This window comes from Pelodiscus sinensis, chromosome 14 (assembly GCF_049634645.1).
Source record: "Pelodiscus sinensis isolate JC-2024 chromosome 14, ASM4963464v1, whole genome shotgun sequence".
NCBI classification, from domain to species: domain Eukaryota; kingdom Metazoa; phylum Chordata; order Testudines; family Trionychidae; genus Pelodiscus; species Pelodiscus sinensis.
Window position 1 is genome coordinate 32,417,293 of NC_134724.1, and position 24,837 is coordinate 32,442,129.

The 24,837-nt window shown below is 39.8% G+C and overlaps 1 protein-coding gene across 11 annotated transcripts in view; it reads right to left on the reverse strand.

Annotated features, from left to right (window-relative positions):
* Positions 1-24,837, reverse strand: part of SCAPER (S-phase cyclin A associated protein in the ER) — a 406,333-nt gene that overhangs the window by 214,300 nt on the left and 167,196 nt on the right. For 10 of the 11 annotated variants that reach the window (XM_075897367.1, XM_075897364.1, XM_075897366.1 and 7 more), the window contains 2 exons: positions 10,271-10,407; positions 3,745-3,810 (listed from right to left, as the gene is read on the reverse strand). In XM_075897367.1, coding sequence (XP_075753482.1) covers positions 3,745-3,810; positions 10,271-10,407 — 203 coding nt within the window. The remainder of the gene's footprint in view (positions 1-3,744; positions 3,811-10,270; positions 10,408-24,837) is intronic. The other variant, XM_075897365.1, reaches the window with a different exon arrangement.

A 24,837-nucleotide genomic window follows, 5' to 3' on the forward strand; every position in this document is an offset into this window, starting at 1 on the left:
ATCGTTGATTATGGATGGCACTGTAAAATAAACTTCAATAGTTGTCCAAACAATTTCAATTTTAAATTGTTTTCTAACTTTTCGACATTATAATGCTATTCTGAGTGCATGTTTGCTATTCATTCTTTCATGAAGCATTCTCCAAAACATGTCTGACTCTTAAACTCTTGTAAATTCACTGGTCTTACATATGATAGATAGGCCCACTGATCAGTGAGGAGGAAGAAACAGTAACAGGAAACTTGGAAATGGCAGAGATGCTTAATGACTTCTTTGTTTTGGTCTTCACTGAGAAGTCTGAAGGAACGCCTAACATAGTGAATGCTAGTGGGAAGGGGATAGATTTAGAAGATAAAATAAAAAAAGAACAAGTTAAAAATCACTTAGAAAAGTTAGATGCCTGCAAGTCACCAGGGCCTGATGAAATGCATCCTAAAATACTCAAGGAGCTGATAGAGGAGGTATCTGAGCCTCTTGCTATAATCTTTGGAAAATCATGGGAGCCAGGAGGGATTCCAGAAGACTGGAAAAGGGCAAATATAATGCCCATTTATAAAAAGGGAAATAAGAACAACCCAGGAAACTACAGACCAGTTAGTTTAACTTCTGAGCCAGGGAAGATAATGGAGCAGGTAATTAAGGAAATACTTGGAAGGTAGCAAGGTGACAGGGAACAGCCAGCAGGGATTTGTAAAGAACAAATCACGTCAAACCAATCTGACAGCTTTCTTTGATAGGATAATGAGTCTTGTGGATAAGGGAGAAGCGGTGGATGTGGTATACCTAGACTTTAGTAAGGCATTTGATATGGTCTCACATGATATTCTTATCAATAAACTAGGCAAATACAACTTAGATGGGGCTACTATAAGGTGGGTGCATAACTGGCTGGATATCTGTACTCAGAGATTAGTTATTAATGGTTCACAATCCTGCTGGAAAGGTATAACAAGTGGGGTTCTGCAGAGGTCTGTTTTGGAACAGGATCTGTTCAATATCTTCATCGACTATTTAGATATTGGCATAGAAAGTACACTTAAGTTTGCGGATGATACCAAGCTGGGAGGGGTTGCGACTGCTCTGGAGGATAGGGTCACAATTCAAAATGATCTGGACAAATTGGATAAAAGATCTGAGATAAACAGGATGAAGTTTAATAAAGACAAATGTAAAGTGCTCCACTTAGGAAGGAACAATCAGTTTCACACATACAGAATGGGAAGCGACTTTAGGAAGGAGTACAGCAGAAAGAGATTTAGGGATTATAGTGGACCACAAGCTGAATATGAGTCAGCAGTGTGATGCTGTTGCAAAAAAAAAAAAAGAAAACATGATTCTGGGATGTATTAACAGGTGTGTTGTGAGCAAGACGCGAGAAGTCATTCTTCTGCTCCACTCTGTGGTGGTTAGGACTCAGCTGGAGTACTGTGTCCCGTTCTGGGCACCGCATTTCAAGAAAGATATGGAGAAACTGGAGAGGGTCCAGAGAAGAGCAACAAGAATGATTAAAGGTCTAGAAAACATGACCTATGAAGAAAGGCTTAAAGAATTGGGTTTGTTTAGTTTAGAAAAGAGAAGACTAAGGGGGGACATGATAGCCGTTTTTCAGGTATCTAAAAGGGTGTCATAAGGAGAAGGGAGAAAACTTGTTCATCTTGGCCTCTAAGGATAGAACAAGAAGCAAGGGGCTTAAACTGCAGCAAGGGAGATTTAGGTTAGACATTAGGAAAAAATTCCTAACTGTCAGGGTAGTCAAACACTGGAATAAATTGCCCAGGGAGGTTGTGGAATCTCCATCTCTGGAGATATTTAAGAGTAGGTTAGATAAATGTCTATCAGGGATGGTCTAGACAGTATGTGGTCCTGCCATGAGGGCAGGGGACTGGACTCGACCTCTCGAGGTCCCTTCCAGTCCTAGTATTCTATTATTCTATGATTTTTAACTTAATTGAAATGAATTTTCTGGTCCTCAGCTTCCTAGATTTGCTTATCAATAAAATAGGTATACAGGCAGTCCCCGGGTTACGTACAAGATAGGGACTGTAGGTTTGTTCTTAAGTTGAATCTGTATGTAAGTCGGAACTGGCATCCAGATTCAGCCGCTGCTGAAACTGATCAGTTTCAACAGCGGCTGAATCTGGACGCCAGTTCTGACTTACATACAGATTCAACTTAAGAACCCCAGGCATCCCCAAGTCAGCTGCTGCTGAAACTGATCAGCGGCTGATTCCAGGAAGCCCAGGGCAGGGGCTTCCTGTAGTCAGCCACTGGTCAGTTTCAGCAGCGGCTGACTTGGGGACGCCTGGGGCAGAGCAGCTGGGGTGCTGCTGGGTTGGTCCAGTAGCACCGCCGCTCCTCGGCGCTACTGGACCAACCCAGCAGCACCCAAGCTGCTCTGTCCCAGGCGTCCTGATTCAGCCGCTGCTGAATCTGACCAGCAGTGGCTGAATCAGGACGCCTGGGGCAGAACAGCTGGGGTGCTGCCCGGTTGGTCCAGTAGCGCCCACAGCGGCGCTATGGGACCAACTGGCAGCGCCCCAGCTGCCATACCACAGGTGTCCGGAGCAAAGCCATGGAGCACGGGGGCAGCGGGACAGCCCAGACGCGCGGTGGCTGTCCTGCTGCCCTCGGGCTCCGTGGCTTTGCTCTGCTTTGCTCCCCGTCCCCCTGGTCTGCAGACCAGAGGGACGGGGAGCAAAGCCGCGGAACACACGGGCAGCGGACAGCCCAGACGCGTCTGGGCTGTCCGCTGCCCGTGTGCTCCGCGGCTTTGCTCTGCTTCCCCCCCCCCCCCCCGCAGACCAGGAGGATGGGGGGGGGGGCAAAGCAGAGCCAAGCCGCGGAGCCTGCGATCAGCTGACAGCCCGGACGCGTCTGGGCTGTCAGCTGGCCGGGCGCTCCGCGGCTTGGCTCTGCCTTGCCTCCCCCCCCCCGTCCCCTCCGTCCGTCCCCCTGGTCTGCAGACCAGGGGGAGGGAGGGGAGGCAAGGCAGAGCCAAGCCGCGGAGCGCCCGGCCAGCTGACAGCCCAGACGCGTCCGGGCTGTCAGCTGATCGCACGCTCCGCGGCTTGGCTCTGCTTTGCCCCCCCCCCCCCCATCCTCCTGGTCTGCAGAGGGGGAGGGGGGGCAAAGCAGAGCCAAGCCTCGGAGCGCGTGGGCAGTGGACAGCCCTGTCCGCTGCCCACGTGTTCCGCCGCTTTGCTTCCTCTCCCTGGTCTGCTGGAGACCAGGGAGAGGAACGTCCCCGTTCGTAACTGCGGATCCGACATAAGTCGGATCCGCGTAACTCGGGGACTGCCTGTATAAAGTATATACCTACAGAGACAATTGGCCAGACCATTACTCAGATGGTATACACTGGGGAAAGATCACTGAAGTCGTTGAGGATCTGGCCAGGATACAATGCTAATGACTAAATTCCTTGTGAAATAATTGAAAACTCATGCAAAAACTCTTTTCTCTCTTACAGGCATTATATTGTACTGTGGCTTTATTTGGGTCCCTGGAACCTAAAATGTTGGCTTCTGCTAACGTCTTTTCCTATTGTGTGGAGACAAGTGTTTTGTATCTTTTTTACTGAAGTGGTAATGGCACTGAATTTCTGTGTTAGGAACTGATCTGTAGGTTAAAAAGGACAATATAACCAAGTTTCAAATGGAAAGTTTACCACAATGGCCCTTACCAAAAAGTTTCTGAGGCATGCCTTCAAAAAACACAAACTGAAGTAAACAGTTAAATACTTACTTTGCTTTGTATGGTGATTCAGAGGTGGCATTTTTTGCTTCAATTAAACTTTCATATTCTTTAGCCCTGGGGGGAAAACATTCATTAACACTGATTATTCTTTAATTATTCAGTGTTTGAAAGCCAATTAGATAATTCTAACATTTAATTTATTCTACTTCATAACACCATACAAGTCATTGGGCATCTCTGAAAATCAAGTTTATTGTAAGGTTTTTTTGTACTGGTTTCTAAAAAACAGCCAGGGACTTGAAAAGTTATAGTTAATACTTTAACTTCACCGGTTGTGTACTTAAATTATTGTAAGCTAATTTTTAAAATCATAACAAGTGGAATGTGCAGCAATGGTGAGAGAAATATTATTTTTATCCTGAACATATCACTGCAGGAATAAATGAAAACATTACTAATTTTGATATGTCTAATGGATCAAAAGATAGCTTTATCACAAGTGTTAATATTCAAATTGTTAAATACATGAGGGTACACTAATGATGGTACTATAACAATAAGATGTACATCTCTAAAATAAATTGCTCTATGAATGTCCGCATTACTTTGGGAAATGTAAGCAGGGCTCAAAAGCATAAACCTGTGTAGACACTTAAATATATTCTTGTTTACAATGGCCACATGCCAAAGTAAAGGAAAGTTTGAGACAATACTTTTTTAATGCTGCTTAGTGTGGTTCCGACTGGTGATAGCCATCATCAGTTCATCAACCTAAGACAGGATTCATTAAAATTTAATATATTTGGTAAATCACATTTAAACACTATGATTATGCAGAAAATTTAAATTCTTACTTTTCATAGTTAGAACCCCATTGTGAAAGAAATATCAAACTGAGTAGGTAGAAAATTCAGCTTTGGATTCACCAGTAAAACCTCCACATTGATTTCATACTTAGAAAGAAAACGACAGCATATGCTGAAACTACTGTGGAGAGGCAGTGACAGCTGAGTTAGGGAAGGCTGCTACTCAGGACTGATGAGGTTTTATTTGTAACTCTGTCACTGACACAGTCTCTAACGTGGGGCAAATCATTCAGATTTTCAGAAAGAAAAATTAAGCTACTTCTTTAGGTGCCCAAATGGGAAATGAGTTGCATACTAGAATTGCTCTCCCTCTTCCCTCGCCAATACCACAAGAGGAAGGCTTCAATATGGACCCCTGCTAATGGTCATAACGAGAGTCTTGATTTCTATATTGACTGTTTCTGCAAATGTGCTCGAGCTGACATTATCAGCAAGCAACATCATATAACATATAACCTGAGCCATGCAGAAGGCAATGCTATACACAGCCTCAAAAACAATCCTATCATCATAATCAAAGAAACTGACAAAGCGGGTGCTGTAGTCATCATGAACAGAACAGATTATGAACAGGAGGCAACCAGACAACTCAACACCACCAGATTCTACAAGCCTCTCTCCTGTGACCCTACTAAGGAATACCAAAAAAACCCTGAAACAACTGCTTATGAAACTCCCTGATGCTGCTCACGACCAAATTTACACTAACACCCTCCCTAATCCCTAACTAGAAGCTTTCTATCTGCTACCCAAAAGACACAAAAGTGGAAATCCTGGACAACTCATCATCTCAAGCACTGGCACATTTACAACAGGATTATCTGACTATGTCGACTCCCTCCTCAGAATCTATGCTACCAGCACGCTGAGCTACCTCCACAACACCACTGACTTCCTGCAGAAACTTCAAAACATCAGTAATCTACCTGAAAATCCCATCTTGGCCACTATGGACATAGAAGCCCTTTAAACCAACATTCCACATGAAGACAGATTACAGGCCATCAGGAACATCATCCCCGATGATAGCAAAACACTCCTGATTACAGAGCTCTGCGACTTTGTACTCACCCATAACTACTTTCGATTCGGAGATAATTTGTATCTTCAAGTCAGCAGCACAGCCATGGGCACCTGTATGGCACCACAATATGCCAACATCTTTATGGCTGACCTTGAACAACATTTCCTCAGCTCCCACCCCCTAACATGCTTACTTTTCTTATGCTACATCGATGACATCTTCATCACATGGACCCACAGAAAAGACACTCTTGAAGAATTTCACAAGGATTTCAACAATTTCCACTCCATCATCAACCTCAGCCTGGACCAGTCCACACGGGAAATCCACTTCCTTGATACTACAGTACAATTAAATGATGGACAAATTTCCACCACCCTATACTGGAAACCTACCAACTGCTATACTTACCTTCATGCCTCCAGCTTCCATCCCAGACACATTTCTCAGTCCACTGCATACAGTCAAGCCCTAAGATATAACTGGATTTGCCCAGATTCCACAGACAGAGACAAACACCTACAGGATCTATATAGGGCATTCCTAAAACTGGAATACCCACCTGAAGAAGTGAAAAAACAGATTGGTAGAGCCAAAAAGTACCCAGACATGAACTACTTCAAAACAAACCCCAAAGGGAAAACAACAGAATTCCGCTTGTCATTACCACAACTTAAACCCCTTCAATGCATTATCCACAATCTACAACCTATCTTGGAAAATGATTCCTCACTCCCACAGGCCTTGGGGGAAAAGGCCTCACTTACAGACAACCCCCTAACCTGAAACAAATTCTTTCCAGTAACCATGCTACACAGCTACATCATAAGTATCCAGGAACTCAGCCCCGCAATCAGCCCTGATGCCAACTCTGCCAACATATCTACACAAGTGATTCATCACTGGAGCCAACAACATAAGCTACCAAATCAAAGACTCATTTAATTGCACACCCAGTAATTTGATCTATGCCATCAAATGCCAGCAATGCCCCACAGCTATATATAGCAGACAAATTGGACAGTCCCTACGGGAAAGAATCAATGGACACAAATCAGATACACATAAAGGGAACTTACAGAAACCTGTTGGAGAACACTTTAACTTACCTGGACACACATTAACCAAATTGCTGTTTTGTTACAGACCAACTCCACAAGCCAAATACACAGAGAGGCGTTGGAATTACAATTAAGTCAAAGTTTAATTCTCATGCTAATGGTTTAAATAGAGATACTGGATGGCTGGGACATTATCAACCAACCAACTAATGAAGGTACCAATGGTTTTTTATGTCTGGTTTTAATTGCTAACTAATGGTTCTTACCTGCCTCTTTTACCTATCTAGTCGTTAAGTGCTCATAGACTATCTGTTGTTTTCCAGTTCTTCCAGTCACATACATACTCAGCTTTCTCTTTGATTCTTATCTATACTCTGCTTCTTTCTGTCCCACCCCCTCCCATTTTTTTTCCTTCTTTCCCCCCTTCCCCCCCGCTTCCTTCTTCCCTCATTTATTTTGGTTCTGGACATCCAACACTCTGGTCATCTGAGGATCTGGGATGTGCCCACGAAAGCTCATGATACCATCAACATATTTTATTAGTCTTTAAGGTGCTACCAGACTATTTGTTGTTTTTTAAGTTTTTCCTGTTGTTTTGCATTTATCTACTGTGAATGTCATTTGTCCACTCATCTTGCTTCATTAAGTTCCTCTGAATTCTCCAGTCTTCCTAACCTGACTAACCAAAGTCATTTAGAGCAAATTTACACAACAAAAAAAGTTGTGGAGCAGCGAGTCTCAGAGCCCAGGTCAACTAATTCGAGCTATCTCTTCCAGTTGAAAAATAGCAGTGTTCATATGTTTGGGCCTGGACTCTGAAACCAGGTTTTAGAGCCTGGGCTCTGGCCTGAGCATCTACATTGCAAATTTTAGTCCCACAACTTGAGTCCCACAAACTTGAGTCAATTGACCTGGGGTCTGATACTCAGTGCTGTGTTTTTTTAAATTGGAGTTTAGATGTATCATTTGTGTCACCTGAAAGTTCTTCTACCTTGCAACAGTAAATGGCAAATAGTACTCCCCTTTCCAAATCATTAATATAGTATATTAAACATGACTAAAGTTTGTAAGAAACCTTGTGGCACCCCACTGATGAAAACTAACCAGTTAGTCTTATTTTTTTTTCTGTCTCTTATCCAGTACAAAGGCATTGTAACTTGAAGTATGGCCCAGAAAAATAAACCAAAAATTAATATTCACCTGAAATATGTACCACAACAATCTTCTGTGAAAGGAAGATTTTAAATGAATTATAAATTAGAAATCACAAAACATATTCTTTCATTAGTTTCTTCAGGTCTATTGTACTGTCCCATTTTATTATTTAGTTTTCACTGACCATTCATCTGATATGAAGACATTGAAACATTATTTAGATAGCATCACATACATCTGGGATAATTTACGTAGATATATATCAGCTGTTATTACAGCACCAGTTTAATGGCTTTGGGTTATAAATATTATTAGTAGACCAACAAAACTTTTACACAGAACTAATAAACCATTGATCACAATTTGCCCTTTCATTCACCTTTGATCTTGGTTGCTTTCATATTCTGGTTCTGATTTAAGATCTAGCATCTCATAAAAGCAGTGTACATGTTTGGGTTTCGACTCTGAAACCCAGTAAGTTGGAGGGTCTTTAGGTGTGGGTTAGTCAAAACTTCATTCAAATTTAAAAATTTACAATATGTATATAAAATAATTGATAAGTTTCCAAGCCTATGAGAAGTTTCCTATGACCATGCTGATATAAGGTATATAGATAACTCAACTTAAGGCTTCCTGGGAATTTTTAAATTACTTATTACTATCTCACTTTAATATTTTGGGGAGAGAGAGGGCTGGGTATAGTTAACATTTTTAAATCTACAGACCAGCTAAGATCTGAGCTGGTTTTGAATAGTGACCCAACTGTTTGGCGGTCTTAGAATTTGGATTATTGCTTGAAATAATGGTATGAAATAACTCATTTCATAACATAAGCTTCTGCTTCATCTGTTTTAATCATATAATCTAATAAAGTTGTCTTTGGTGTTTTGCATATGGGAAACCCTTCTACTCCACACCTACAATGAGATTTCATGAGAGCATCAAGGCAGTATTTATCAATATTACGATGACTTATTAAGGTGTCAGCCTATAAGCCTAAAAATAAAGCAAAAGCTGCACACTTAAAATGCAATATGCTGCCAAATACTACCAAATGCAGTATATGCAAAGTCTTTTTACTAAGGTTTTGTTTTTGCCTCTTATGGCTGTGCTTAAGAATTAATAGTTAAATGCTCAACACTAACAACTATATTTTCTTTTCAAAGTTAATGACCCTTGGCTACTCCTTGACATTAAAAATATGAGTATTAAATATCTTGCATTTCATATTTTTCTTTTTCTTTAGATTTTAAAGCATTCAATACATATTTCAATATTGTATTAAATGAAATCTATTAACCATACCACATTATTATTAGTGATGTAATTATAAATAATGCTTTTCTAATATGCCAATTCATGTGACACATGAAAATTCAATATGTATTAACAGGATGTGTCAGTTTTTGATGCCAACAACAAATTGGCTTGATCCTGAATTCCTGGCCCCGGGGGCAAATTTCTCACTTAAGTCGCTGGAACTTCTGAGAGTAAGGAATGCAAGACTGGACTAAATGAGTGCAGTAAATCAATAATATGAGTAACTCTCTACCTCTACCAATCAGGAACCCAAAAAGTAGAGTCTGACTTTTAAAACATGCACCTTATGAAACAGTAAATTCTAATTTGGTGGTCTTATAACCAATGACAATAAAAAAAACCTATCACACAAAAGAACAAAATGGAAAGGCAAGAATTTGAGGTGACAAAATGATGTCAGAGCAAGTAAATCTGCGCAAGATTCAAGTTATCATTATTGCATTGTAGTAATGTTAAACATTTTATTGAAATTATTGTTTTACTAAATTTATTCAAATAACTCCTTACCATAATTAAAAATAAGAAAGAAAAATACATTTGTGAATGCTATTCAAGTTAAGCTAACCTGAGCTAAAGACATTTCAGTTATCAGACACTATAGTTCATGATATAAAGATGCACTGCATATAATTTGATCTGCAGATGTCACTTTTTAGACTAATGATAAACTACAGGTCTGAAAACTCACTTTCCATTTTAAGATATTTCTAACTTTTTCTTGTTGTGACAGGCAACAAAATTGATTAAATCCAGCCATGGGATTTGACTCTACAGCAGGGTGGCGTCTATTTGTTGATTACTATTGATTTTCTTTGATACTTCATTTAAAAATCAATAGCTAAGAAGAAAAATAGGCATGGTTTACACATACTTAAACATACTATTGTATTCTGAAAGAGGCTACAGTTTTGGCAGGGCACTGGCATCCAATTATGAGAAAAGCTCTTAACAGGTGAAAGCAAGGGCTCCAGATCGATATTCAGTTTTCTTTCCCAATCAGAGAAGTGGCTATAAATTAGGCTCATCAGTGTTATTTTCAAGATATTTCTGAAGCAAATAACTTTACACTTTTTTCAGTGTTCCATAGCATTCCTGTTAAAGGACAAAAGATAAAGTTTACAGAAAAGCTATAAAAATATTAGCACTACCTGGAGTTCATCCGTGCCTTCAGCTTTTTGGCCTTTTTTTTAGTTTTTTGCTTCTCTTCCCCATCTTTTAAAGGTTCTACTGGAACAGAGCTTTCAATCACAATATCAACAATGTATTTCTTCAATGACAGGTGCTCCTGAAGAAGACATTGAAATAATATTCAATTTTCATTTTTACAGCAAGTGAAGGAACTAAGAATTCTATGTCAAAAGAACATCAATGATAAATATTTAACAAAAGGTCCAAAACAATTGATGTATATAAACTTTTGTTCATATCTTTTCCTTGTCATCTGTCCTTCTACAAACCAGTAGTATGACTGAATATTTCTGGAAACACTTTCTGATAATTACAAACTCAAGACATTCATACACACCCTTTGATCAGATCAAACTGAATGAATAAGTCATCATTAGCTCAAAAAAAGGCAAAAGCACACACTACTTAATCAAAAGTAGTTTTACAAAATTTAATACAAAGCCGATATGATATTGATGGTGCAAACACTTACAGAACACACAGTTCCACTTATTTACCCGGTCATAATTATATTATCTTCAATAGGACTTCTCACACACTTAAAATTAAGCATGTGCTTCACTGTTTACAGGATCAGAGCCTATATTCGGCAAAACCTGAATTTATTTCTTTTTTTGTCCTAGCTAACTAATAATGATGAGGGGACATTTAATCCATCAATGTTTCTGTGAACCACTGACAGAAAAGCTTGCTTTAAATTTCTTATAGCAAGTAGCGAAGGCTTGTTATATCATTCTTAAGCTACTAAAATATTATTTAATTATATTATGCTGGGTGGAAAGCCAATGAAGCTAAAAAACAAACAAAATAAAAGCAAAAGCAAAAAACAAAATAAAGCAATAAGATATGCTGCTCATAGCAAATCTTAACTACTAAGAAAGCACCCACAATGCATCTGTTTTGAATATCTGTTTATATATCACTAAAACAAGTAATGAGTAATTATGTAACCAATAAAACATTTCCATATACCTAAGGTGCATTTTGAGGTGAAAACAGAAGATTTAAGAACAGATTTAGCTGTAGAATAATTATTGGGGTTCCCAAAATATCCCAGGATATCTTGTGATAGCAAGCCTCTAGTATTGGAAAATACTTGGAGTGGGGCACCAATGGCACCAAAGTGCCTGTAAACCCTGCTCTGCTTACAAATCTGCCCCAAACTGACCAGGATTGGCCAGGATAGGGCATGTCCAGGCCAGCCAGAGAATGAGCTGAATGCATTATGCAGTTTCTCTAAGTGGGATTCTTCACAGGCAGTTAAAATGTAGCCATGTAACTAAAATGTACTATTTCAGTTTTTGTATAATATAATAAAAATCCTTATGCCAGGGGTTCTCAAGCTTTTTGGCCCGCATTCCACCCTGTTGAATACAGACCTTTCTGTGCACCACCAGTCAACTACCCATGATGACAACAATAGGTGGAGGTGCGAGGTATGGCTGGGAAACTGGGTGCAGGAGTGAGTTCAGGGTGGGGAGTCTAAGCGGGACGTAGGGTGCAAGAACTGGCTGAGGGGGGGTCTGGGAGTGAGGGAGGATGCAGGAAGGGGATAGTAGGTCTGCGTGAGATGTGGGGTGCAGGAGTGAGCTGAGAGTGGAGGTCTGCATGGGGAGTAGGGTGCAAGAGTGGGGTAGGATGTCTGTGCTGGTGTAGGGGTGGGAGGTTTGGACATGAGGATGGGGGGTGCTTACTGGCTCTAGGCCACCTGCTGCTCCCAGGCACTGACCTCTGCTGCTCCCATTGGCCATGATTCTGCCAGCGAGAGCAGCATGGAAAGTTTCAAGGTGAGTGGTTTCCTGCACTGTTGTTCCCCCAGCCAGGGGCAAGGGGAGCAGCAGCACATGGAGCTGCTTCTCCCCCGCCCAAGCCAGATCTGTTCTGCGAGACTCATGCCCTGAACCACAGCGTGAAGACGACATTGGTACTTCAACCTCACAGGGGCCAGGGACACAGGGCTGGAGCAACAGCATAAGCTCCCCATTGCAAGGGGGAACAAGACCCACACCCACCTACAAGACAGTTGGACCACACTTTGAGAACCACTACTGCATGTTATGTGCCTCATGTAATTTGCCAATCACTCTTTCTGACTAGCAGTGCCGTTGGTAGAGATGCATCTGCCAGGCTTCCTGTTTCTGTCAGTGATACCAAGGCAGAAACAAATCAGAACAGTCATAGTGACTAATTATGGTCACCATATGGCATAGGACTTGTTGATATAAACCAGCGATGAGCAACCTACACTAGGTTGACCGACTACCTAAGTATCAGTTCTGTAGAAAAGGACCTGGGGATTACAGTGGATGAGAAGCTGGATATGAGTCAACAGTGGGCCCTTGTAGCCAAGAAAGCTAATGACATATTAGGGTGCATTACGAGGAGCATTGCCAGCAGATCTAGAGAAGTGATTATTTCACTTTATTCGACTCTGGAGTATTTTGTCTAGTTCTGGGCCCCCCACTACAAAAAGGACGTGGACGCATTGGAGAGGGTCCAGCAGAGAATGACCAAAATGATTAGGGGGCTGGAGCACATGACCTACGAGGAGAGGCCGAGGGAGTTGGGTCTGTTTAGTCTGCAGATGAGAAGAGTGAGGGGGGATTTGATAGCAGCCTTCAACTTTCTGAAGGAAGGTTCCAAAGAGGATGGAGAAAGGCTGTTCACAGTAGTGACGGATGGCAGAACAAGCAGCAATGGTCTCAAGTTGCAGTGGGGGAGGTCCAGGTTGGATATTAGGAAAAACTATTTCCCTAGGAGGGTGGGGAAGCACTGGGATGTGTTCCCTAAGGAGGTGGTGGAATCTCCATCCCTAGAGGTTTTTAAGTCTCGGCTTGACAAAACCCTAGCTGGGTAGATTTAGTTGGGATTGGTCCAGCCTTGGGCAGGGCACTGGGCTTGACCTCCTGAGGTCTCTTCCAGCTCTATGATTCTATGATTGTAGTGAGTAGGCCACATAGCGGCCTTCCTTCATGTCAGTGGGCCCCAAGATTCGCTGGTTGGGTAGTTTTGCTAATTGCACTTGTGCACCTAAAATTCGCAGGTGTGCCCATGAAAACTTAGCAGCGCTTCGACTGGAAGCAGAGAGAGCGCATGGCTCTCGCAGTCAGTGATGTGCGCAATCAGCACATACTTCTCTTCATGTGCCCCTGCTCTACGTGCGTATCACTTTAGTTATACTGGTAGGAAAAAAATTATGTGGACAGAAGTCAGTAGAATCTGGCAACTCTGTGTATGTGCAAGAGTAAATAAAAATGTCTGATGGGCAACACACAGAACCCCAATGGCGGCATGCAGTTCTCGGGCCACAGGTTGCCCATCACTGATGTAAGCAATAAGGCAGAACTCTGATTTGTATAATTACAAATAGCTCTGTACTTTGTAGTGATAACATTTCGGTATGAATGAAGGACGTATGTGTTAATTAGATAACCTGGAAGATCGTTTCTAGGCTCAGATGCATCAAAAAGGGGAGAGCTGGAATCTCTGTGGTCACAAACTCCTGTCAGGATGAGAGCAGACTGACAAGCCTGAAGTTAGAAGCAAGCACTCCTAAGAAATCCCATCAAAACCGGGGGGGCAACACCCAGAAAAGTCACCAGTAGACTGATGTTAAACATCAATGAAAACAATCTCCAAATAAACTTATGTTGTATAGTGACTGATTACAACATGATGCAGCAAAATCCATAGACTTGCATGAGAAGGGATTTCTATAAGAGATGGAGTGCCTTGCAAGGTGCTGTCCACAGCCTCAGTGCATCGGAATTGCTACTGACAGAACCAAGCTCCCTCCTTGCATCCAATGTAGCTCATCACTAAGTCGGTCCAAGCCTCTGATTTGTAACTATAACATCAGTGGTGGCACAGAGTGCGTGTGTGCGTGCTTGCACACATGATGATTTCTGTATTATTCTTTTTACATTCTTGTATTCTCAATAAACATGGTGTATTGCCTTTGTTCTGAAAAGATCCCGCATGCTTCTAAGCATAAGAAAAGCTGCCCAGGGATGGTAATGGTAGAAACATTGATAACCGTCTTCCACAGGTCACTCTCAGTCAGTGAGGCACAGCTGCCACTGCTCCAACTAGAATGAATTAGCTCTTCATGTATTTAACCACACAATCAGCTGATCCGGCACAGTGCGACTCCCCCTCACCGGATGCCTTGCCCCCTCTCCTCCGGCCCCTCCCCAGCAAAGCGGCGGAGGGTTCGCCGCTCACCGCACCGTTCCCCACTGACTCCTCCTCGCTGGACGCCTTGTCCTCTCCTGTTTGCAGGCCGGCGGCTGAGTTTCCCCAGCTTGCCTGTCGCTAGCGGCTGCACGGGGCTCTCCCACCTCCCTGCAAAGTGGCAGAGAGTTTGCCGCTGGCCATGCCATTCCCCGGCAACGCTCCCTCGCCGGACACAGTGCAGGTCCCGGCAGACCCATCACAGGGGCATACTCCCAACCCAATCCCCCTCCCCTGTGCTCCCCTTCCCCAGAGCCAAACACCTCCCCTCCCTTCTGTAACCCAGTCCTCTTTCTCTCCTAACCGTATGTCCCGGTCCCAACAGACACCACTGCTTGAAACGCAATTCCCAGCTTTTCCATTATTTTCAATGGGAAAATTGACCCCGCATAACACGTTTTCACTTAACACGATCATTTTCTGAAACATATCTATAGTGTTAAATGAGGAATTACTGTATAATCATCATATATCCAGGAACAAAATTTTGGAAGGGATATAAACACTTCAGAGAATAAGCTAATCATTAGTTGATGGGGATTACAAAAATTTTTTCCTTAGGAGCAAGTTATGCCATTAGGCTCCAATTCCAAACTCACTGGGTTCATCTAGACCACACGGAACGGTCGAAAGAGGATATGCAAATTTGACCATTCTGCGTAGTCTAGATGAGCCTAAAAATATTAATGGGAGTCCTTCCATTGACTTCAATGGGCTCTGTCTATTTGCAAGGTTTTTCTTATGCTATTTTGCAAGCATCTTGCCCTGGCCACCATAAGAGAGAATATTTAGTCAAATGAACCAGAGGAGTGATTTCAATTTTAATTTCTTAATGTCCTACATTAAAATAAATTTCACTACATTTCATAATTGCATATTCAATTACATTAATATTTTTCATTATATTTGTGGCATTTTTACTTTTTTTTACTGAAACCCTTTTAAAACTTTTTATAAATGTATATTTAATTTAAAAAAACTTGCAAATACAGAAAATGATATACAGATAAGAAAAAGTAAAGAAAACAGTTTTTCCACGCATGATTTAATAAAAGTAATCCCAACTCCAAAATTTTTGGTACTGGGAGGGAGAGCAAAATTATTCCAAAAAGGTTAACATATAATAAAAATCAGCTTTTAAAATCCCTCAAAAACATACCCCATAAATACAAAGGAGCCAGTTATGGCTTTCCAACAAACCCCAGTTATGGGCAGTATGTAACTGTACTGCTCCAGGAGCTGACCTTAAGCAGATTCTGAATCACTAGCTGCTTCAAAGTTCCCCCTGCTCCAGAAGAGACATATACTGTGCCAGCCCAAGAGCTGTTACAGTAAGGAAATTATTTCAAAATAACTTATTTTGGAAATAACAACTCCCAAAATTCCCCAAGGAAAGCAGGAGCACAGATTTTGAAACAACCAGCCCAATATTTTAAAATAACAGGGTTGGTAGTTTAGATGCTCCACTTCTTATTTCAAACTAAAGGCAGTTATTTTGAAATAATTTTCTAGTGTAGACCAGGGCTAAATGTCCTCAGTCTGATTGGCATGTAAAAAGTGGAGGCAACATATACATGATAGGTGTAGGAAAGTAATGCTGTATCTTATGCCATTTTATTGTTATTTGCGTGTGCACAAGAGACCTCAAACTGAAAAATAATTCTTAACATTTCTATAGTTACTGTTAACCCACTTTTATTTCAACTAGTGACTCATTTCAACTGATTAAACTACTTAGCTTTTTTAAATCAAAACTTCTGCATTTATCTTCCATATTGAACAAGTCTTGTAGAAAAAAATAGTATTTGATCATGTAAATTAAATTATGGATCATAATGCAAATTTACAAGGGAGCCAAATTACGGTTATGCAGACAATAAAAACAAACTATCATTTCATAACTTTTAAAATGATGACTCTTTTAATGTAATTGCTGTATGTAATTTCCTAGGCATTTGAAAAAGAAAAAGGTAAAAAAAATTATCAGCAACATGTGATCCAATTATTGGTATAATTCTAAATCTACTTCTGCTTCCAAATGTGATTAAGATATATATTCATACCTTCCAGATGTCATTCAAAAGTATTTTTATTGCAACTAGTAGAAATCACAGATTTCCATATTGTATCTTAACTGCTTGGGATGATTAAATTTAATTTGAGCTAATGAGCCTGAGGCATGGAGGAACATGAAATTAACTAGATGCATTAATTTCAGTTGCTATATTCATTTGTAGTACATTCATTAGTATGTTTCTTGGATAGCACTGAACACATTGAAGGACAATATAAATGAGAAACTGCTCACTTATTATTATTAAACTTTGAAAATTATCAGGATCATAATCAGAAGAGGCCCTGTCTTTTTAAAAAATGTAATTAAAACTGAAAAAAATAAACATTTAAATTAATAAATAAAATCAACTAGAGGAAAAAAAATTCTGTGCCTAATTCTACAGCAATACAGACAGTATGTTCCAGAAAACAACTGATCATATTTTCTTTTACTTGTCCAGGAAAAATGTACGCCTCTTAAAAACTAAATTAATCTTTGTGACATTTCCTGGAAAAAAGGCTGCTTAATTTTTATAAAACATTACAGTACAATCTAGCCTAGCAAAATCAAAATAAGGCTTGAAGTTTCTATCTTAAATCATATGTATGCAAAGTGAATGTTAAACCAATACTATGGCTAAGAAATCAAGCCCACCAACCTCAGGAAATTCTAAAAAGTAAATAATACAATAATAAGTTGGTCATAGTGCACATCCTATATATATTAAGGATTTAACATTTAACAAAAGAAAAATTAATAAAACTCCTCAAACTCCTGGAGACATTTGGTCCAGAAGGGAAGCCACAGGAGTAAGCCCCTAGTAGTGTTCATCAAACTCTCACAACCACTGTCCTTCTAGTCAATACTTGACTGCTTCTGGTGAAAGGATAGGTGACTTAAGATCCTTCAGACTTTGCTAGAGCTCAGAAGGGATAAGCAACATATACACTGTTGAACCAAACCTGTGTGGTCACAAGTCTTATCAATGCTTTTCTATGCCCCAATGGCTTGTTGGTGTTATGTTTTTTTTTTAATTTTAAGAAAACTTGGTATAACACTTTTGTCTCATTGGACATTGAGACATCCAGTGCCTGGCACATATTAAAACAGGAGCCATAACAATTTTAGTGAGAAAAACTTAAATAACAAATATTCTAGTAGCACCTTAAAGACTAATAAACCATGTAGATGGTATCATGAGCTTTCATGGGTATAACTACTTCTTGAGATGATCTCTCAACTTTTAAAACTGTACTCTAGTATATTTCACTATTATCATTTTTTCTAATGATGCTATCTCACACAAATCACGCTGTGGCAAGACAACTATACCTTCTGTAATTCACGAGGTGTTTAAAATTATTTGAATAATTAAACTTTTTAACTTATGACTCTACAGGTGTGGAACTGATTCATGTGTTTATCAGATCTACAATCAATTTACTTATACCAGTCAAAGTGGCAGTATGAGCAAAATGAAGCTAATTCTCTGCTTTGAAACAGACACCATCTAAAATAAAAGAGCAGGCAATCTTCCTTCCGATATAAGATGAGAGTAAACCAGCTCTCTCCCCCCCCCTCCCCCGCCGCCACCCAATGACAGTTACAAACACTCTATCAGATTTCTGATAGGTGGGAATGATGAATGAGACAAAGCCTTGTATCGCCTTTGCAGGGTCCAATGTCTCTTTCCTGATCTAATCTTTTGCTTAATAGATGACTCAAACAGAACTACAGAGTTCAACAAGCTCATTCATTTATCATCTTGTGAGGGCCAAAAAAAGGTCTTAGCTGCCAATAGCACAACATGAGATAGCTACAAAACATGCTGTACAAATGAAATCAAGCACTTTAGCAGAGTATGTTTCTCAGAGTTCTCAACTTTCAATTGTGGCAGTTTGGATTAATATCAAACTTCATCCTCACAGCTCATTAAAATAAGACTAGAATAACAACACCTTGTGTCACAAATAACTGTCACTCGTTGAATGTGGAGATCAAAGTGTAGGATTATCACACTGGGCAGATATAGCACCCTTAGGTGTGAAACAAGTGCAGCTAATAGCTCAGATGGTATTAAATGGCAATTTTACTCTGTGAACTCAACAGTAGTTACATCGTGCTTCAGAACTATATAAGAATATTTACTCATGGGTCCTGCAAAGCTTGTAATATTTGTGTGAAATAATGTAATTTTTGAAGTCCACATAATTAGTAAATCATACCAATTTGCAATCCTGAGAACAATTATTCATGTAACTTTAGTTGTCCGAGCATTCCACTGAAGACAAGGGATGACAGAGAATATACACATTGCCACCCAACCAATTTATTTGCTAAGTACTGCACAGGACCTAATCTTCCATACATTTAGACTCATCAATATGTAAATATATCAATGTTTGAACGACTGAGCCCTATACAATACTATTTAGCAAGTAAATTGGACTAATCTTCCTAAAGTTTTATTTTGGTAACCAATATTTACATTATGGAGTTCCACAGTTTGATCTTTAATCAAGATAATATATTGTAATTGATCGGCATTTGATTTAATTCTTGCCAAAAACATTTCTTTAAATGAATGTTAGATATAAGAAGAGATACTCCTTACCTACCTCACAGGAGCATTGTGAGGATTATTAATATGTTTTCTACAGCAATACAAAGGTGTAAAGGACTATGTTGCTAATTCTGCAACTGAGAAACCACAAGTGCCCCAAAATCTCAGTGTAGCTATACACTTCCCACCTTTTGTTGAATCAAGACAGTATAAATTCTGTGATTATATTAACATATTTTCAAATGAAATCTGATGCTATTAAGACTGTTGTTCACATAACTAAATCTTTGAAGTTGATAGTTGTTTCATAATTTTAACAAGACTGATTTGACTGACCACACAGTCTCAAAAGCACCATGGCTATCTAGAAACAACTGCTATACATAAGCAAAAACAATTACCATTTCCTATTTTGGACCATACCTTTTCCCATATATTGAAACATTCCACAAAGATTATGGTGAGGTTCTGCCACCTTTGCACACACTGGCTACTATTTTATTCTGCAAGTAATCCTAAGGAATTACATCAACTCGCAAAGTGGCATACTAGTTAATCTTTGCGCAGAATCTGGACCGCATATAGCGTCTAGTATATCTAGCGGACACTATGATAGCCAGCCACAAAGTATGGCCACGAGGAGATATTTTATATTAACATATTTAAGGGCCTTCTAGATAACTTATACCTCCAGATCAGCAGCACAGCCATGGGTACACGCATGGCCCCACAGTATGCTAACGTCTTTATGGCTGACCTAGAACAACGTTTCCTCAACTCCCGTCCCCTTTTACCCCTTCTCTACTTACGCTACATCGATGACATCTTTATGATCCGGACGCATGGCCAAGAAACACTGGAGACATTCCACAGAGATTTCAACAACCTACACCCCACCATCAACCTCAGCCTGGACCATTCTACACGAGAGGTCCATTTCCTGGACACCACAGTACAAATCAACAATGGAAAATTACATACCACTCTCTACAGAAAACCCACTGACTCATACAGTTACCTACATGCTTCCAGCTCCCATCCAGAACACACCATATGATCCATCATCTATAGCCAAGCCCTTCGATACAACCGCATCTGCTCTAATCCCACTGGCAGAGACCAGAAACTTCAGGATCTCTACCAAGCATTTATAAACCTCAGCTACCCACCCGGAGAAATAAAAAAGTAAATTGAAAGAGCCAGACGAATACCTAGAAACCATCTACTTCAAGACAGACACAAGAAAACCAACAATAGAACACCACTTGTCATCACCTACAACCCCCAACTTAAACCTGTCCAACACATTATCAATAAACTACAGCCTATACTGGAACAGGATACTAAACTCCAAGAGGCTCTGGGAAACAGACCCATAGTCTCCTATAGACAACCACCTAACCTCAAGATGATTCTTACCAACAACCACAGGACATACCACACTAATACCAACCCTGGTACCTTCCCTTGCAACAAACCCCGTTGCCAGATTTGTCCACATATTCACTCTGCTGATTGGACCTAACCAAGTGAGTTATAAGATCAAGAACACATATTCCTGCGCATCCAGAAATATAATTTATGCTATCATGTGCTGAAAGTGTCCGTCTGCTATGTACATTGGACAAACGTCTCAGACACTTCGCCAAAGGATCAATGCCCACAAAACAGACATTAGACAGGATCACAAAGAAAAAACAGTTTCTTGCCATTTCAACCAGAAAAGACACTGTCTCAACGACTCAACTACCTGCATCCTTCTACAAAGACCTTTTAAATCTGCACTTGAAAGGGAATCCTCTGAACTGTCATTCATGCTAAAATTCAACACTTTACATCTGAGTCTAATCAAAGGATCTAGTTATCTTACCCATTACAAAGGTAGCTTCCCCAATTATCACCTCTAATATCATTAGCCCACAGACATTCACCTCCCCCCCCATCCCCCTTCTGTTCTGAAATGTGATTTGTCCTTTTCATATTTGTTCATTTTTTAAATTGTATCCTTTGGTATATATGGTTGTGACTATTTTCTTCCACTATTTGTTCTGAGGAAGTGGGTCTGGCCCACGAAAGCTCATCATCTAATAAACCATCTTGTTAGTCTTTAAAGTGCTACATAGTCCTGTATTTTGCTTCAGAGTAGAAGGAGGCGGCATAAATAGATAAGAGAGACCAACTGAGCCACAGAGAAAGAGTTTTAATCTCCTTCCCACTGTTCAGACATTCAATCACTGACAGTTTTGTAACTTTCCAAATGCAGCAAATGTGTCTTATCCTCAAACTGCATGAGAAACTGAATTGACAAAACCACTACTGCTAAACCAGAAGAGGTTAAGGTCACCCAAGAAATCACGTTCCTGCTAGATATCCCCATCTCTGATGCAAATGTGCCATATGAAACTGAACTTTTCAATGAATATCAGATCTAGTAGCTGATAAGGCCTTCCGCTCAATAGGCACTTCTTATAGGGGGCAGATATTCTTCTATTCATAAATCCCCTCTCCACAACTTTTTCTTTTATTTATGAAGTTATACTACAGTTATGACTAATGCTACTTGATGAAAGCACATGATTCTTTTAGAATCCAAACAATACAATTACAAAACTTCTCCATTAAAAAAAATGAAATACTTGAAAACGCTGAGAAACTATATTTTCCAAGTAGGATGCAGTTCAGATGAATTAAACTATGTAGTAACCCTTCTGATTCTTGTTCATTGATGTGAAATTCAACAGCTGGAGAATAACCCTGCCAATAAATGAGAGTAACACAAGCATTTATCCATAATTGGCAATGGCCAGTATCTAGAAAAACTGCTGATTAATACTGGGTATTGACCTACAGAAGACTGTCAAATGTATTGTGTCATAATAGCACTCCATTACTCCTGAGGTACTATTTGATGTAATAACCCAATCATCCTCGCCAAAAAAACTCAAATAAAAAAAATCTCAACCTGAAAACTGAAGAGAACATGTCCACACACAATACACAATATAGTCATTTTTGATATGCATTGATGGCTCTTAGTGGTGTTGAGTAGGTGTAGAAAGAATACCATATTTGTAAGCATTAACTAAGTCATCAGAAGTGAAAGTTCAGTTATATTGATTATACATGGAATTATTTCTAATACAAAAATCTAGCTTTTGAAAAAAAAAAGACAACATTAATGAGTAACATTGGAATGTAAAACAACACGAGGGAAGCAAAGTGTCCAAACTAAAATAGTAAAATAAAGCAAGGTCAGGATTATTACAGGTACAATATTCTCATAAAAATTTGAACAACCAGAGCTGATCTGAGTGAGAGTCCCAAGAGGAGTAAGAGATAATAAAATGTCATCTACTCGATGGCTGAGTCTAGGGATTCCAAGAATAGTTTAGTGCTGTTGAATAGCACGTGAAATAAGTTGCATCTGGAGTGGGCCTTCTGGACTGATTAATTACAGGATTAATAATTGAGGCTTCTCAAAGGAATTTGTGTGCCAAGAAAATAGAGGGAACTGAAGATTTCTCAGAAGAACCAGCCCAAAGGATGTACAGTCCTTGCCTTTTCTATCTGATCTTCCACTAGCTGGAGAAGATTATTTTATCTCCATGTGGTCCTAACTGTAACTAAAGCTAACCAGGAAAGTAAATCTTGCAAAAGCTGCCAAGTCAGGAACTGCTGGTAAAGAAAGACCAACTGGTACAGGCCAAGTAGCAAATGATAATGAGAAGCTATGTTAGCTGTGATTTGTGTGTCTAATTTTGCTGATCTAAATGCATCCTATATGAAGTAGAATTTGAATATATATGTAATGCTGGGCCTTTAACAAGCATAATTCTTTATACCTCTCCCCGATATTAACATAATCTTGATGTTATTTAAAAATCTCACTGTGAAAGTCAGTGTTTTAGAGATATTTTAAGTATTTAAATAAATAAAAATATACTGAACTATACCACACATAGCATTTATCTTCTGAATTAGAAAAGTGTCAGGAAGTGAAGGAAAATAGCAAATGCACTTAAAATTATTAGAAACAGCAGTAGAGGAAATAAGAATAATTTACTTTTTATTACCACTTCATCTTATTTTCATACTGAAGAATCAAGACATGCCAACACCCTCATCACATATTTTATTTAGGATGTCTTTCTTTTTCATTAAAATGTACACATTCAGTATAGCATTACTCAGGTATCTAGGACTAAAAAAGGAAGTGATGAGCGCAAAAAGAAATTATGGATACTCTTACTGCAAGTATATTTAGGGACAAATTCAGTGTAAGTCGGCACTGGGAGGTGTAAGACAAGCTGTCTATATTTAAGATGAAATTAATCCTTTAAGAGGTTTCTATGGAGAAGTTAAGGATGGCAGAAAAATTAAAGATGTAGTTTGCACCAGCATCCTAAAGGCATTCCACTGATATGAACTTCTTCACAGTCACTGTATTAAAAAATAAAAATATTAAAAAAACCTTTTTACTGTCCATTCTATACCTCCTGTTCAGCTACCACTGCAACGGTTCTTAGGTCCTGAAGCACGCATTTGGGCATGTAAACACACACAAACACAAGAATAGCAGCCACACATTCCTGCAATGGCAAATGCCGGCATATGGCTCTCCTAAATTTGGCTTATCATGTGTAAACTCTATTTAAATAGCTGTGTAACAAATTCTAAAGAACTGCAACTTACAACATTACACTGCATCAAAATTATATAAAGTTATGCACACACTGTTTATGCAGAAGAACAAAAAAATATATAGAAACACATATACAGTGTCCTAAAACACAGGACACCACATTTCATTAAAGTTGGGCCATATTACTATAACTTTATGGAAAAGGAGAAAGTGACACAAATTAATGTATGTATTTTAAAACAAACATTTTAAAATCACTTGATAAAAGTCACAGAGATCTAAGGATTGGGCCCACAAATAACTAACTTGAAAAATATTCATGGTAAGCCGGATAAGCCTATTACTTACATAGCAATGTATATTAAAACAGAACCATCAGTACGTAAAATATACTAATGACTTTAGAAAACCTGCAAAAAGGAAAAGGGTCATTGCGTAAAAGCTTCAAGGAAATGTGCTAACAAGTTCTGGATGCCACAGTATACAATCTGTAGCAGATGTTGGAAATCTGCGACCCAGGCATGATGGCTCTGAGGGTACGTCTAGACTACATGGCTCCGTCAACGGAGCCACGTAGTTTTGTTTGTTCGGCAAAGGGAAATGAAGCCGAGATTTAAATAATCGCGGCTTCATTTAAATTTAAATGGCTGCCCCGCTCTGCCGATCAGCTGTTTGTTGGCAGATCGGGGCAGTCTGGATGCTCCCCTGTCGACATGAAAGCCCTTTATTGACCTCCCCGGTAAACCTCATCCTACAAGGCATAACGTGGAGTTCGATAAAGGGCTTTCAGGTTGGCGCGGGAGAGTCCAGACTAGCGCGCTGAGCCAACAAACAGCTGATCAGCTGTTTGTCGGCTCAGCGTGGCAGACATTTAAATTTAAATGAAGCCGCGATTATTTAAATCGCGGCTTCGTTTCCTTTTGCCGATTAGCCTAATCTACATGGCTCCATCGATGGAGCCATGTAATTTAGACACACCCTGTAGCCAGACACGAACCCCATCTTGTCGTCCCCCCCAGAGAGCAAGAGAAAG